A 16,509-nucleotide genomic window follows, 5' to 3' on the forward strand; every position below is an offset into this window, starting at 1 on the left:
TGGGTTATAGAAGAAATTAAGGATGGAATAAAGACATTCACAGAATCAAATGAGAATGGGGACACAGCAAAAGCAGTGCTCAGAGGTCAGTTTATACCAATAAGTGCACACATCCAAAAAGAAGAAAGGGCTAAAATCAAAACATTAACCTACAACTCGAACAAGTAGAAAGAGAGCAGCAAAAGAAGCCCTCGGGCACCAGAAGAAAGGAAATAATAAGAATTAGAGCAGAGTTAAATGAAATAGAGAATAGAAAATAATTGAAAGAGTTAACAAGACCAAAAGCTGGTTCTTTGAGAAGATCAACAAAATCGATAAACTATTGGCCAAACTGATGAAAGGAAAACAGGAGAGGAAGGAAATAGCCCAAATAAGAAATGAGATAGGTGATATCACAATAGACCCAACTGAGATTAAAAGACTCATAACAGAATACTAAGAAAAATTGTACTCTAATAAATTTGAAAATCTAGAGGAAATGGACAAATTTCTAGAAACACAGTACCTACCTAAACTAACATAGAGGTATAACAGCTAAATAAACCTGTAACAAAAGAAGACATTGAAAATGAAATTAAAAAAACAACCAACCAAAAAAAGCCCTGGTCCTGATGGTTTCATTGGAGAGTTTTACCAAACTTTCAGAGAAGAGTTAACACCACTACTAGTAAAGGTATTTTAGAGTATAGAAAAGAATGGAATACTCCCAAACTCATTCTCTGTAGCCAGTATAACCCTGATACCAAAACCAGGTAAAGACACCACAAAAAAAGAAAATTACAGACCAGTATCCCTCATGAACATAGATGCATAAATCCTCAACAAAATTCTAGCCAATAGAATTAAAGAACGTATCAAAAAAAATAATCCACCACGATCAAGTGGGATTTATACCAGGTGTGCAGAGATGGCGCAACATTAGAAAAACTATCAGTATAATCCATCACATTAATAAAAACAAAAGACAAGAACCACACGATGTTATCAATTGATGCAGAAAAGGGATTTGATAAAGTCCAGCAGCCATTCATGATGAAAACTCTCAATAAAATAGGAATAGAAGGGAAATTCCTCAATATAATTAAAGACATTTATTCAAAACCAACAGCCAACATCATCCTAAATGGAGAGACTTTGAAAGCATTACTCTTGAGAACGGGAACCAGACAAGGATGCCGTTTATCCCACTCTTATTCAACATTGTGCTGGAGGTCCTAGCCAGAGCAATAAAGGGCATCCACATTGGTAAGGAAGAAGTAAAAGCATTTTTATTTGCAGATGATATGATCTTATACACAGAAAACCCCAAAGAATCCACAGAAAACTACTGGAACTAATAGAAGATTTCAGCAAAGTGTCAGGATACAAGATAAACATACAAAAATCAGTTGGATTCCTCTACACCAACAAAGAGAACTTCAAGAGGAAATCACCAAATGAATACCATTTACAATAGCCCCCAAGAAGATAAAATACTTAGGAATAAATCTAACCAGAGACGTAAAAGAAAACTACAAGACCCTGCTGTAAGAAACCAAAGGAAACCTACGTAAGTGGAAAAACATACATTGCTCATGGATAGGAAGGCTCAACATTGTGAAGATGTCAGTTCTACCCAAAGCAATCTACAGATACAATGCAATCCTGATCCAAATTCTAACGGCATTTTTTAATGAGATGGAGAAACAAATCACCAACTTCATGTGGAAAGGGAAGAGACCCCAGATAAGTAAAGCATTACTGAAGAAGAACAAAGTGGGAGGCCTAAAATCGCTATCTGATTTTAGAACCTATTATACCACCATGGTAGTCAAAACAGCCTGGTAGTGGTACAACAACAGATACATAAACCAGTGGAACCAAATTGAGAATCCAGACGTAAATTCATCCACCTATGAGCAGCCAATATTTGACAAAGCCCCAAAATCCTTTAAATGGAGAAAAGACAGTCTCTTTAACAAATGGTGCTGGCATAACTGGATATCCGTCTGCAAAAACATGAAGCAAGACTCATACCTCACACGATGCACAAAAATTAAGTCAAAATGGATCAAAGACCTAAATATAAAATCAAAAACGATAAAAAGCATGGAAGAAAAATTAGGGACAATGCTAGGAGTCCTAATACATGGCATAAACAGAATACAAAACATAAGTAACAGTGCACAAACACCAGAAGAGAAAGTAGATGACTTGGCAGCTCCTAAATATCAAACACTTATGCTCATCAAAAGGCTTCAACAAAAGAGTAAAAAGACAGCCTACAGACTGGGAAAAAATTCTTGGCTACGACACATCTGATCAGCATCTAATCTCTCAAATCTGCAAGATACTGCAAAACCTCAACAACAAGAAGACAACCCAAAGAAAAAATGGGCAAAGGATATGAACAGGCACTTCACCAGAGAAGACTTTCAGGCAGCTAACAGACACATGAGGAAATGCTCATGATCATTAGTCATTAGAAAAATGCAAATCAAAACTACAATGAAATACTATATATCACCCCAGCAAAGCTAACATTTATCCAAAAAACACAAAATAACGAATGTTGGAGAGGTTGTAGAGAGACTAGAACACTTAGACACTGTTGGTGGGAATGTAAAATGGTACAGCCACTTTAGACATAAATTTGGCACTTCCTTAAAAAGCTAGAAATAGAAGTACCATATGATGCAGCAATCCCACTCCTTAGAGTATATCCTAGAGAAATAAGGGCTGTCACATGGATAGATATATGCACACCCATGTTCATTGCAGCACTGTTCAGAATAGCGAAGAGATGGAAGCAGTCTAGGTGCCCATCAGCGGATGAATGGATGAACAAATTGTGGTATATTCACACAATGGAATACTACGCAATGGTAAAGAATGACTGTGAATCCATGAAACCTCTCATAACATGGATGAATCTGGAAGGCATTATGCTAAGTGAATTTAGTCACAAAAGGACAAATATTGTATAAGACCAGTATTATAAAAACTGAAGAAAAGGTTTAAACATGGAAGAAAATATGGTTTGATGGTTACGAGTGTCGGGTGGGAGGGAGAGGGGTATTCACTAACTAGATAGTAGACAATTATCTTCTGTGAAGGGAAGGACAACATACACTATAGGGGACCTCAGCACAACTGAACTAAACCAAAAGCTAAGAGGTTTCCTGAATGCAGCCAAACATTTTGAGGGGCAGAATATTAGGGGTGAGGGTCTGAGGACCATGTTTTCAGGGACATCTAGGTCAGTTGGCATAACAAAGTTTATTAAGAAAATGTTCTGCATCCTGCTTTGGTGAGTGGCATCTGGGGCCTTAAAAGGTAGCAAGCGGCCATCTAAGATGCGTCAATTCATCCCAACCCACCTGGAGCAAAGGAGAATGAAGAACAACAAAGACACAAGGTAAATATTAGCCCAAGAGACAGAAATGGCCGCATAAACCAGAGACTTCATCAGCCTGAGACCAAAAGAACTAGATGGTGCCCAGCTACCACCAGTGACCGCCCTTTCAAGGAACACAACAGAGAGTCCCTGACGGAGCAGCAGAAAAGTGGGGTGCAGAACTCAAATTCTGGTAAAAAGACCAGACTTAATGGTTTGACTGAGACTAGAGGGACCCCGGAAGACATGGCCCCCGGACTCTCTGTAAGCCCAAAACTAAAACCATTCCCGAAGCCAACACTTCAGACAAACATTGGACTGGACTGTGGGACATAAAATAATACTCGTGAAGAGTGTGCATCTTTGCCCAAGTAAATAATGAGACTAAATGGGCAGCTCCTGTACAGAGGCAAGATGAGAAGGCATAAGGGACAGGATCTGGTTGAATGGACATGGGAAATCTGGGGTGGAAAGGAGGAGTATGTTTTCACAATATAGGGAGAGCAACTAATGTCACATAACAATGTGTGTGTAAAGTTTTTGTATGCAAAAATAACTTGAGTTGTAAACTTTCACTTAAAGCACAATGAAAATGAAATTACTAAATGGCTAGATATTAAAATCTTGTCATGTGTTTTGTTAATACCATTTACATTTTCTCAATGTAAAAATTGAAACAACTGGAATGTGTAGACACTGAGGTACCTTTCATATCTAAAATTCCATGACTCTTTGAAAAAATCTGTTTTTGAGATCTCGCTTGAGAAGATTCTTATAATTAACCAAAACCCCAAATAAGTGTAGAATATGCGTTTTGTTGTTATGTGCCATATGACCAACTAGAGCTGACCCATAGGGTTTCCCAGGCTGTCATTTCCCGGTAGCAGATTGGAGCTGTTGGTAGGTTCAAACTGCCAACCTTTTGGTTAGCAGTCGAGCGTTTAATCATTGTACCACCTGGAGTCCTTAGAATATCCCTAGTTATAAAAAAAAGTTTTGCTAGAAAGAGTATTATAGTGTACCTCAGTGTTTCATTTAAATGTCTTGTATTGAGCCAGTTTTTCATTTCTTCCTGTCTTGTCCATGACTGTAATCTCGCTTCTGTTTCCTTTCCTTTCTTATAAACTATTTACGCACTAGGCTTTTTCTCTTTGTTCTTTTCCCTATATTATGAGAATTTGTATTTGTTCTGCTTCTCTTTCCCCTTCCCCTGTTCTTTTATTTGGTTTATATCCTTTTTTTGAAATAATTTACATTTTAGCTGTGGATTGTACCTTTTTATTTCTTCTTTTAAATAATTTCTATTTCTAAAGTTAAAATCAATTCATATTTCACTTAACGACATTAAAAGTCCCAGATACTGTGGATGATACAAAGGTGTTGTGAATGATATAAAGAAGCTTTAGCCACATAAGATATTTTCAAGGAATTTATAGTCTAATATAGGAGATAAGATTATATATATATATAAACAAAAACACCCTCTCCTCACTTATTTACATGGTTAGCTTCCAAAGACCAGGTCATTATGTGAAATTGGCATTAAGCAAAAATGGAGGATGACCACATCAGATCACAAAATGGAGGATGACTACATCATTACACAACTGCAAAACCACTGAGAATCATCACCCAGCCAAGTTTACACATAACCTTAACCATCACAGCCAGCATTGCTCATGCCTCGCCACTCAGCATTCATTACTGACAGACAATACATCGTTATTGCACAAAATAGTCAGATAGTAGATGAGATAGTCAATAAGTGAGGAGAAGGTGTACAACATTGTTTATAAAATGTGTACTGTCAGAGAAGCACAGATAAAGTGATACAGAAGTTTAGAAAAATGCGAGATTACCCTCAGCCAACCTTTATAATGCTGCTGCCTCAAATATGTAGTTCTTTATCCTACTCCTAGAGCAGATGGAAATTCAGGAAGCCTCTGATTACGATTGGGCTGTGGATGAAACTTGAGGAAGTGTAAACTTTGAATTTCTGACCAGTGGAAGGGTATAAGAAACTCTTGCTGTTGACTGTGTCTTGCATTTGTCCTTTAGTGTTTTTAATAGCTGTATAATAATGGAATAAAAGTGGCAATAGAAAATGCTGATTATAGATACTGGAGAATTAACAGATATAATGGTAATAGTCATTTGCCTCTTGCTCTTTAGGCTTAATTTCCATTAACAGTGTCATGGATTGAGTTGTGTCCCCCAGAAATATCTGTCAACTTCGCTAGGTCATGATTTCCAGTATTGTATGATTGTCTACCATTTTGTAATACAATATGATTTCTCTGTGTGTTGTGAATCCTATCGCTGTGATGTAACAAGATGGATTACTGGCAGTTATATTGATGAGATCTACAAGATTAGATAGTGTCTTAAGCCAATCTCTTTTGAGATATAAAAGAGAGATGCAAGCAGAGAGATAGGGGGACCTCATACCACCAAGAAGGCAGTGCTGGGAGCAGAGCGTGGCCTTTGGACCTGAGGTTCCTACACTGAGATACTCCTAGACCAAGGAATGGTTGATGCATCATAAGGACCTTTCTCCAGAGCCGACAGAGAGAAAGCCTTCCCCTGGAGCTGATGCCTTGAATTTGGACTTGTAGCCTACTGGACTGTGAGAGAATAAATTTTCTCTTTGTTAAACCCATCCACTTGTGGTGTTTCTGATATAGCAGCACTAGGTAACTAAGACAAACAGTAATAACAGTTAGATATTCTTATGAGAGTCATTCATGTTAGGTTTTTTGTACATTTTGAGTACCATATTTAACTCTTGGTGTGTGTTCAGGCTTGAAACTTTATTCTTTGTTTTCCTATTCATTAATTTTGATGATCTGCTTCACAAAACTGAAGTGATATTGACACATGGTAAAAATTACATTAAGCACAATTCATATTTTATTAATGTAAAAGCGATAATTTACATGAAGTAAGAAGATTTCCTTTTAAAATCCCCACTGCGGTCAAGTCAATTCCAACGCATAGTGACCCTGTAGGACAGAGGAGAACTATCCCATAGGGTTTCCAAGGCTGTAAATCTTTACAGGAGCAGACTGCCACATCTTTCTCCCTCAGAATGGGTGGTGGGTTCAAACCACAGACCTTTTGGTTAGCAGCCCAGCGCTTAACCATTGTGCCACCAGTGCTCTTCTGTGTGTGTGTGTGTGTGTGTGTGTGTGTGTGTGTGTGTGTATGTATTTTTATGTATATATATACATGTATATATGTATGTATATATATTTGTGTATGTGTGTATATAATATATATATACACAGACATACATGTAGAATTCTTAATTGGCTGTAAATAAAGCTTTTTAAAAAAGGTGAGACCTTATCAGTCCTTGAGTAAGATAAACCATTGGTTCTCAAAGTGTGGTTCCTGGACTAACAACATCAGTATCACCTAGGAACTTTTTAGAAATGCCAATTATTGTGTTGCACTCCAGACCCACTAAAGAAGAAACTCTGAGGGTGATGCCCAGCAATCTCTGTTGATAACTGACCTTAAAGCGTATGGGCATTTAAAATTGTGGAGCCATTTCCTTAAGACTTGCTGGCATTTAAAATTATAAGACGAGGGAAAGTGGCATTTAAATCAACGAGTTGTATCTTGTCAGCTCATTTTAGCTCATTGCTTGAAATGTCAGTAAGCCATGGATAGCAGGCATGGCTGTAGCTATTGGCCCATGATACGCTGGGGTAGTAGGCCTTTCAGACAATCAGTTGTTACAAACCGGCATGCGTACATGCAAGAGAAACTATATGGGGCCTGGAAAGCCTAAAATACTTACTGTCTAGCCCTTGACAGAATATTTTTTACTCTGTTTTCGAGAAACCTGAAAGTTGTTAACTTCCATATACTACTTATTATTCTTTTTTCTCTTTTTCCTCAAGCTATATATCAGAGATCAGCAACCCATAACACAAGCAAATACAATTTAATGTCCGGACAGCTGGGATTATGGAGGAGGGGATGGGAGAGAGACAAGGGAAAGCTGGCTTGTGGGAGAAAAGTAGGATTCAGCAATTGTACATCCTACTTTTAACTTCTGAAATAATTTCACACTTACAGAAAAGTTGCAGGAATAGTGCAAGAGCTTCTTTATACCCTTCTCCTGGAGTTAACAGTTGTTAACATTTTGCCACAATTTGCCTCATTATTCAGCCTCACTTTTCCTGAACCATATGAGAATAAGTTATAGACATCATACCCCTCATACCTCTTTATTCCTAAATACTTGAGTGTGTCTTTCCTAGGAATAAGGACATCCACTTACTTCAGCAACATAGTACAGTTACCACAGTCAGGACACTTAACCTTCATATATTATTTAATATATGGATCTTCTTCAGATTTTGTCAGTTTTTCCAAGGTTCTTTATAGTTTTTTTCTCCCCTTAGTCCAGAATCCAATAAGGATCACTCATTGTATTTGATTTTCACTAATCTTTAGTCTCCATTAATCTGGAGTGGCTCCTGAGCATTTTTGTTTTGTTTTATTGACATTGACATTTTTTAAGACTACAGACCATCTGCTTTGTACAGTGTTCCTCAGTTGAAGTTTGTCTGATGTTTGCTCGTGATTAAATGCAGGTCATACTCTTTTGTAAGGAATATTAAATAAGTGATGTATCCGCATTACTTTACACCATGATGTATGCAAGGTCAATTTAATAGATGACATTAACTTTGATGACTTGGCTAGGTGATGTCTGTCAGGTTTCTCTAATATAAAGTCATTTTTTTCCCCTTATGTTTAATAAGTAACTTATAGGAAGATACTTTGTGACTCTGTAGATATATTTTCCTCTTCAGACTTTCATCCGTTTTAGTTTTAGCATCACTTGTACATTCTTGATGGAATTTTTTTTTTTTTTTTGATGGAAAAAATGAGGATTTTCCTAATTCCATTAACCCTGGTGGTGTAGTGGTTAGCAGTTTGAATCCACCAGGCACTCTTTGGAAGTGCTATGGGGCAGTTCTGTGTCCTATAGGGTTGCTATGAGTCGGAATTGACTCGATGGCAATGGGTTTTTTTTTTTTTTAGTTATTCCTTCTACATCTTTTTAGTTGGCTTTATACAATGAGGGAGAGCTTTTGCCTCCCTCCCCCCTCCCTATCAGTTTGGAGTCAGAATTTTTATTCTGTTCAGCAGATTATAATCCATTGTCCCAGATTTGGTCAGTGGGAGCCCTTTAAGCTGCCTCCTGTATTCTTTTGAATTGTCCTCTTCGTTTTTTTTTTAAGCACTCCTTACTTTGCGGTACGAAAAGATGTTCCAGGCTCATCTTGTCCTTTTCCCTGCTTCAATACTGGAATCATTCATTTTTCTAAGAAGATCTGGTTCCACTGGTAGAGAATTGTTTCCTGTACTCGCCTCCCCTTTTGTAGCTGATTCACATACCCCTTTATTAACAAAGACCAGCTGTCAGGTAACTGTCAGCCTCCTTTTTTTGTACAGAAAGATATAACAAAATTGATGAAATGCTATCAATTCATTGCCATATCAATTCATATATTTTCAAAATACTGTGCAAAGAAACGGACAGCAAGTAAAAGACACTGTTTTTCAACCTAAAAATATGCTTACTATTTAGGGGAAAGATATTCACATAGGTTTTGAAAATAAGCATCACATTTCTTTTTGACACTGAAAACACTAGTGAAGATCATTTCTTTGATTTCAAGTGGTTAGTTCAAGTGTCAAGTCAGTGAAATGTTCAGTATCTAGTATCTTTAATACTCTAAACCTAAATTTGCAGTTATTTTTTATTGAGGTAATATTTACATACAGTAAAATTTATCCATTTAAGAGTACAGCTTGATAGATTTTGGTAAATACATGCAGTTGTGTAACCACCAGAACAGTCAAATTACAGGATAGTTCTCTCACCCTAAAAAGATTCTTCATGCCCCTTTGTAGACAGTCCCTTCTCAGATCCCCAGATCTAGGGAACCACTATAGATTTGACTTTACTAGAATATCATATAGTAGGAATCATACAGTATGTATTCCCTTATGTTTGACTTTTTTCACTTAGCATAATTTTTTGAGATTCATCTTTGTTTTTTTGTGTAATCTTGTATTGTTTCTGTTTGTCCATTCGCTTTTTTATGGACTTTTGAATTGTTTTCATATTTTGGGCATTGTGACCTGTTTGCATATGAGTCTTTGTTTAGGCCTGTATTTTCACTTCTGTAGGATAAAAACCTAGACTTGGAATTACTAGATGGTATTGTAAGTTGTAGAGGAGCCCTGGTGGTGCAGTGGTTAAAGCACTCACTTGCTAACCAGAAAGTTGGCTGTTTGAACCCACCAGCTGCTCTGCGGGAGAAGATGTGGCAGTCTGCTTCCATAAAGATTTGCAGCCACGGAAACGCTATGGGGCAGTTGTGCTCTGTCCTGTAGGGTCGCAATGAGTGGGAGTCGACTCCATGGCAGTGGGTTTGGATTGTAAATTGTATGTTTAACTTTATGAAATACTAACATACGGTTTTCCAGAGTGACTGAACCATTTTGCATTCCCATCAGTAACATAAGAGTTCCAGTTCTCTGCACCTTGTCAACATTTGATGTTGTCAGTCTTTTTAACTGGTATCTCATTGTGATTTTAATTTTAATTTCCCTGATGACTGGTAATGTTGGGCATCTTTCTGTGTATATATTTTGTGAAGTATTTGTTTGACTCTTTTGCCTCTTTTTTTAAAACTTCTTATTATTAGAGGAGCCCTGGTGGCGCAGTGATTAAAGCGCTTGGCTGCTGACCAAAAGGTCGGTGGTTTGAAACCCACTAGCCACTCCGAGGGAGAGAGATGTGGCAGTCTTCTTCAATAAAGATTTACAGCCTTGGAAACCCTATGGGACAGTTCTACTCTGCCCTTTAGGGTCACTGTGAGTCGGAATTTTGGTTTGTTTGTTTGAATCTTTACCCCTTTCTTTAAAAACTTCTTATTATTAAGTTGTAATATTTCTTTATATATTCTGTATACAATTCTTTGGTCAGATATATGTACAAATATTTTCTCCCAGTCTGTAGCTTGCCCTTTTCTTTACTGTCTTTTGAAAAGCAAAAGTTTTTTAATTTCGATGACATCCATTCTATCAGTATTTTCTCTTGTAATTCGTGTTTTTTAATGTCCTGTTCAAGAAATCTTTGCCTAATACAGTGTAACACACACACACACACACAGAGAGAGAGACATACAAAATCATATATTTTCTTCTAGAAGCTTAATAATGTTAACTGTTACATGTTGGGATGTGATCCATTTTGGGTTAATTCTTCTATATGGTGTGAGATAAGTGTTGAAGTTCATTATCTTCCATATAGATAATCTGGTTGTTCTAGCACCATTTGTTGAAAAGAGAGTCTTTTCCCCCATTGAATTACTTTGGCACTTTTGTTAAGTCAGTTGACCCTATACATGTGTCAGTATATTTCTGTATTCTATGCCATTTTCTTAAACCATATTGTTGTAATTATTATATCTTTGTGCTGGAAATCAAGTATTACGAGTTCTCCGACTTTTTTAAAGTTGTTTTGCTAATATAAGTCCTTTGCCGTTCTGTAAAATCAACTCGTCGATTTCTTCAAAAAGCCTTTTAGAATTATTAAGATTGCATTGACTCTCTGGGTCAATTTGGAGAGGATTGCCATATTAACAATATTGTCTTCCAATTTATGGTCATGATTTAACTCACCTTTATTTATGCCTTATTTAATTTCTCTCAGCAGCGTTTCATAGTGTCATTTCCTTTCAGCCTGAAGAACTTCCTTTAACATTCCTTGTAGTGCAGGTAGCTACTTTACATTGTAGAGAAAAAGATATAGTAAAAGCTCCTTCTTTAAAACATCTTTTTGGATAATTTTTTATTATATTACCATTGCCAAACAGTAGTAATTTGGTGATAAAAGAGTATACCATATGGATCGTGTAGGTGGAGATGACTGAAAGCTTAATAAAGAACTTGAGATCTTTCCTGGTAGAGACGATCCCAACCCATTCAGTATCTTCTTCCCTGCTTCGGGTGATGAATCATCAATGTTAGCTGCTTCTGCAGCTCTCTTTTCCTGTACCTCTTACTATCATCCCCGACAGCTCCCTTAAAAGAAAGTGCCTTAGAAAGGTATTGGAAAATTGACACAAACTGGCAAGGCTACCAGAGAACATAGAAACTGAAGATAGATGACATAGATGACCTTCACTTACATCTGAAAGCTGCATACAAAATTAACCCCCCCACACACACATCCATTCTTCATTCATACCAGTAATAGCAATTAAAAAACAAAGGAAAAATCCTTCTCATAATGACAGTAAAAATATAATTAGTAGGTGGCAGCTATGTGAATAAACTACAGAATTTTAATTGAGGGCTGTAAAAGAACACTTGCATAAATGTAAAGTGGTCTTAGAAGAGAAGACTGACTATTTTAAGGATGTCACTGTTTTTTGTTTTAAATATTTTATTGTGTTTTAGATAAAGTTTATACGTGTTTTAGATAAAGTATACACAGTAAATTAGGTTCTCATTTAACAGTTGGTTACAGTTTTCACAGTGTGTCAGCATTCTCATTATTTCCATTCTGTTTGTTCTGTTGCCATTGATCTAGCTTTACTTCCCCTCCTTGCCTTCTCATCTTTGCTTTTGGGTAAACGTTGACTGTTTGCTCTCATAGTTGATTGTTTAAGGTAATACATTACGTATGGGTGTTATAAGCCAATCTATTATTTGACTGAAAGGTGACCTCCAGAAATAGCCTTAGTTCCAAGTTCAAAGGCTGTCTTAGGGCAGTAGTCTCAGGGGTTCCCCTAGCCTCTATCAGTCCAGTAGGTCTGGCTCTTTTAGGAATTTGAATTTTGTTCTGTGTTTTTCTCCCATTCTGTCAGGGACCTTCTATTATATCCCTGGTCAGAATGGTAATGGTAGCCGGGCACCATCTGTTTCTAGTCTCATGTTAGAGGAGGTTCATGTGGGCTGTTAGTCCTGTGGACAAGTGTCTTCTCTGAGTCTTTGGTTTTCTTCATTCTCTTTTGCTCCAGATGTGTAGAGACCAGTAGTTGTATCTTAGATGGCCGCTTGCAAGCCTTTAAGACCCCAGGTGCTACTCACTAAGCTAGTATATGGAACATTATGAACTACGTATGACGCTTGACTAAGTTGTCCACAAGCCTGTGGTCCTAAGCCTTTTAACTCAGTAAACCAATTCCACGAGTTGTTTGGATGTGTCTAGGAAGTCTCTGTAACTGTTCCCCCTGTGTGCTTTCTTATATATATGGGTATGTATGCAGCACACACAAACATGTATATACCTATGCCAACAGGTATACCTATACATGCATGTGCATTTACTCGCATATGCTTTCCTATACACATATATACGTACATATGTAACCACACACATTTTGTTGTTGTTGTTATTACTGTCGTTGCAAAATTGTATATATTACAATGTTTATCAAAATTGTGCCTTTTTTCTTGTGGGCTTCTTGGTGTCTTCATTTACTTTGGTCAGTTGTGCAGACTTCACCTGTATTTTGTATTGCCTATCCCATCACCAGTATTAACAAGTGTCTACTATCTAGAAAGTGATCCCCCCTCCCTCTCCTTCCCATCCCTGGCAGCCATCAAAGAACATTGCTTTCTGTGTGTGTATATATTCTTGACTTTTTATAATAGTGAGACCATACAGTATTTGTCCTTTTGTGATTGACTTATTTCACTCAGCTAATGTCCTCCAGATTCATCCATGTTATGTTTTGCAGACTCCTCATTATTCTTTATACTTGCATAGTATTCCACTGTATGTATATACCACAATTTGTTTATCCATTCTTCCGTTGATGGGCACTTAGGTTGTTTCCATCTTTAGCTGTTGTGAATAATGCTGCAGTGAACATAGGTGACTGCTTTTTAATTACTTTCTAGTATAATGCTGTTCTGATAAAGAACACATTGTCTTTTTGGGGGAGCAGGTGGTTGAGGAGAGCAGAATTGACTAACTGCTTTTAAACATCTGAAAAAATAATTCCAGATGGCCAGGAAGGACATTTTGAAAAATATGAATAACAAGTCAGGATTTGCTTTCCCAAATATACTAAAACTTACTATAAATATATAATAATTTTTAAAGTATGACACTGATGATAGAGTTGAAAGATAAATCAATGAAAATAAACTTTATAGAATTATTAGTATATGATTTTTTTTCAGAGTACCCTCAAACATCAGTTGAAAAATTAAGGATTAGTCGTTCAGTAAATGGTACCAAAATTTCGGGTTAGTTAGTATATTATAACTTCGGTAGCAAATGAGCGAAGAATATGAACAGAAGATTCACAAAAGGAAAAAAAGCTATTTAAGAACAACAACACACAAGAACTAGATAATGCCCAGCTACCACCAGTGACCACCCTGACAAGGGAGCGCAACAGAGTCCCTGATGGAGCAGGAGAAAAGTGTGGGGCAGAACTCACATTCAAGTAAAATGACCAGACTTAATGATCTGACTGGGACTGGAGGAACCCTCGAAGCCATGGCCCCTGGATGCTCGGTTAACCCAGAACTAAAACCATTCCCAAAGCCCACTCTCCAGACAAAGGTTGGATTGGACTATAAAACATAAAATAATACTCGTGAAAGTGTGCTTCTTAATTCAAGCAGATACATGAGACCAAATGGGTGGCTCCTGTCCAGAGGCAGGATGAGAAAGCAGGAAGGGACAGGAGCTGGTTGGATGGACACGGGAAACCCAAGGTGGAATGAAGGAGTGTGCTGTCACATTATAAGGATTCAACTAGTGTCACATAACACTATATGTATAAATTTTTGTTTGAGAAATTAACTTGAGCTGTAAACTTTCACCTGAAGCACAATTCTAAATAATAATAAAATGTTACCTCTTCAGAACAAAAAAAAATAACTGAGAACATATCAGTCCTTACCTAGTAATAGGGAAGTGCAAACTGAAGCAGTAAAAGAATTATTTTCCACCAAATTTGCAAAGATTGTTGTTCTTAGGTGTCATCTAGTCAGTTCTGAGTTAATAGCGATCCTATTTATAACAGAAGAAATATTGCTCTGTCCTGCACCATCTTCACAGTCATTGCGGAGACCATTGTTGCAGCCACTGTGTCAGTCCATCTAGGTGAGGGTCTTCCTCTGTTTCACTTATCCTCTACCAAGCATGATGTCCTTCTCCAGGGATTGGTCTCCTGATACATGGCCAAAGTATGTGAGACGAAGTCTCAAACCATCCTTGCTTTTAAGGAGCACTCTGGCTATACTTCTTCCAAGACAGATTTGTTCATTCTTTGGGCAGTCCGTGGTATATTCAATATTCTTGACCAACACCATCATTCAAATGCCCTGGTAGTGCAGTGGTTAAGCGTTCAGCTGCTAACCGAAAGATCAGCGGTAAGAACCCACCCAGAGGCTCCGTGGAAGAAAAGACCTGGCAATCCACTCCCGTAAAGATAACAGCCTAGGAAACCCTTTGGGGTAGTCCTACTCCATCATATAGGGTAGCTATGACTCGGAATCGACTCAAAGACACACAACAGCAGTTTGCCAAGATTAGGAAGTAGTAAAATCTGGTGTCTACAAGAATGGCAGCATGATAGCCCTAAACACTGCTGGTAGGAATATAAATTGGTATAAATTTTTCTTGGAAAGAAGTTTGGTAATATGTTACAGGAAAAAAATCTTTTTGTTAGATCCATCTTTCTCTTCTAATAATTTATGCTTAAGAAATAGTGAGAATCTGTAGCAAATTTATTAAAACACAGTTTATAGTAGCAAAAAAGCTGGTAGAAGTCTAAATCTAAATTATAGTACATTTATAAAGATATTTTTGAAGAATATGTAATGATGTCAGAAAATGCTCCTAATTTAATGTTGAGAAGGGATATAAAATTTACAGTGTAAATCTCATTTTTATTTTTTAAAAAGTTAGTATATCTGCATATGTATATTTTTGAAGGCTTAAGAAATTTATCAAATAATCTAGAGATGATAGGAATACCAGTAGCATTTACTTTTTTTTTTCCTTTGTAGCTTTCTGCACAAAGTAGTTTTTTTCAAGATTTCCCCGTAAGAAAAACAAGCATTGGTTATAAAAGCATAAATCTGGTAGGATTTCTATACGCTGTATTTACCTTAAGGACAAATGAGACTGTAGACGATTATAGCTTACAAATTTTTATTGCTAAATGGTAAGACCTTTGTTTTGTATATCCAGGTATAAGAATAACAGAACCCCTGGTGAGTATAATAAAGTTTAGCAACCTAAATGGAGTTGGTTCAGTATGGAGGGGTAAAAACTTTTGCTGTCAAGTTGACTCTTACTCATGGCAACCCCATGTGTGTCAGAGTAGACTCTGCTCCATAAGGTTTTCTTTCTTTCTTTTCTTTTATTTAGTTTGTTGTTGTTGAGAATATACACTGCAAAACATAAAGCATTTCAGTAGTTTCTGCATGTACAATTTAGTGACACTGATTGCATTCTTCAAGTTGTACAACCATTCTCACCCTCCTTTTCCAAGTTGTTTCTGAGGAACATTAGGAGGCAGTGAGTTTATGTTAGTGAGGGACAATCTATCGAGTTGCTGTTGTCAGTTTGATCCCATATAGCTAGTTCTTAAAAACATAATGCTCAAAGCAGACCTTTTTTTACTAGTGTAGCTAAACTATTGTTTGGTTTTAAGATGACTTCGGGGGTATTTTTGGTTTAAGGTTTAAAGATTATCTAAGGGCAATAGTTTCAGGGGTTCATCTACCCTCCATGGCTCCAGAAAGTCTAGGGTCCATTAGAATTTGAAATTCTGTTCTGCATTTTCCCCCTTTTGATCAGGATTCTTCTGTGGAATTTTGGATCAAAATGTTCAGTAATGGTAACCAGACACCATCCATTTCTTCTGGTCTCATGGCAAAAGGAGGCAGTTGTTCATGGAGGCAGTTAGCCACACATTCCATATGCTCCTCCTATTCCTGACCTCTCCTTCTTCCTGTGTTGCTCCAGGTGAACAGAGACCAGTTGTTGAGGCTTGGATGGCTGCTTGCAAGCTGTTAAGACCCAGGCAGTATACAACAAACTGGGAGGTAGAACAGAAGCACTA

The 16,509-nt window shown here is 37.2% G+C and overlaps 1 protein-coding gene across 13 annotated transcripts in view; it reads left to right on the forward strand.

Moving 5' to 3' along the window:
- Positions 1 to 16,509, forward strand: part of LCOR (ligand dependent nuclear receptor corepressor) — a 140,863-nt gene that overhangs the window by 75,925 nt on the left and 48,429 nt on the right. For 4 of the 13 annotated variants that reach the window (XM_023740408.1, XM_023740479.1, XM_023740467.1 and 1 more), the window contains one exon: positions 15,449 to 15,523. The exons of the other annotated variants lie outside the window; for them this stretch is intronic. In XM_023740408.1, coding sequence (XP_023596176.1) covers positions 15,449 to 15,523 — 75 coding nt within the window. The remainder of the gene's footprint in view (positions 1 to 15,448; positions 15,524 to 16,509) is intronic. 13 annotated transcript variants of the gene reach the window in all.

The sequence above is a fragment of the Trichechus manatus genome, unplaced genomic scaffold (assembly GCF_000243295.1).
Source record: "Trichechus manatus latirostris isolate Lorelei unplaced genomic scaffold, TriManLat1.0 scaffold00007, whole genome shotgun sequence".
NCBI lineage: Eukaryota > Metazoa > Chordata > Mammalia > Sirenia > Trichechidae > Trichechus > Trichechus manatus.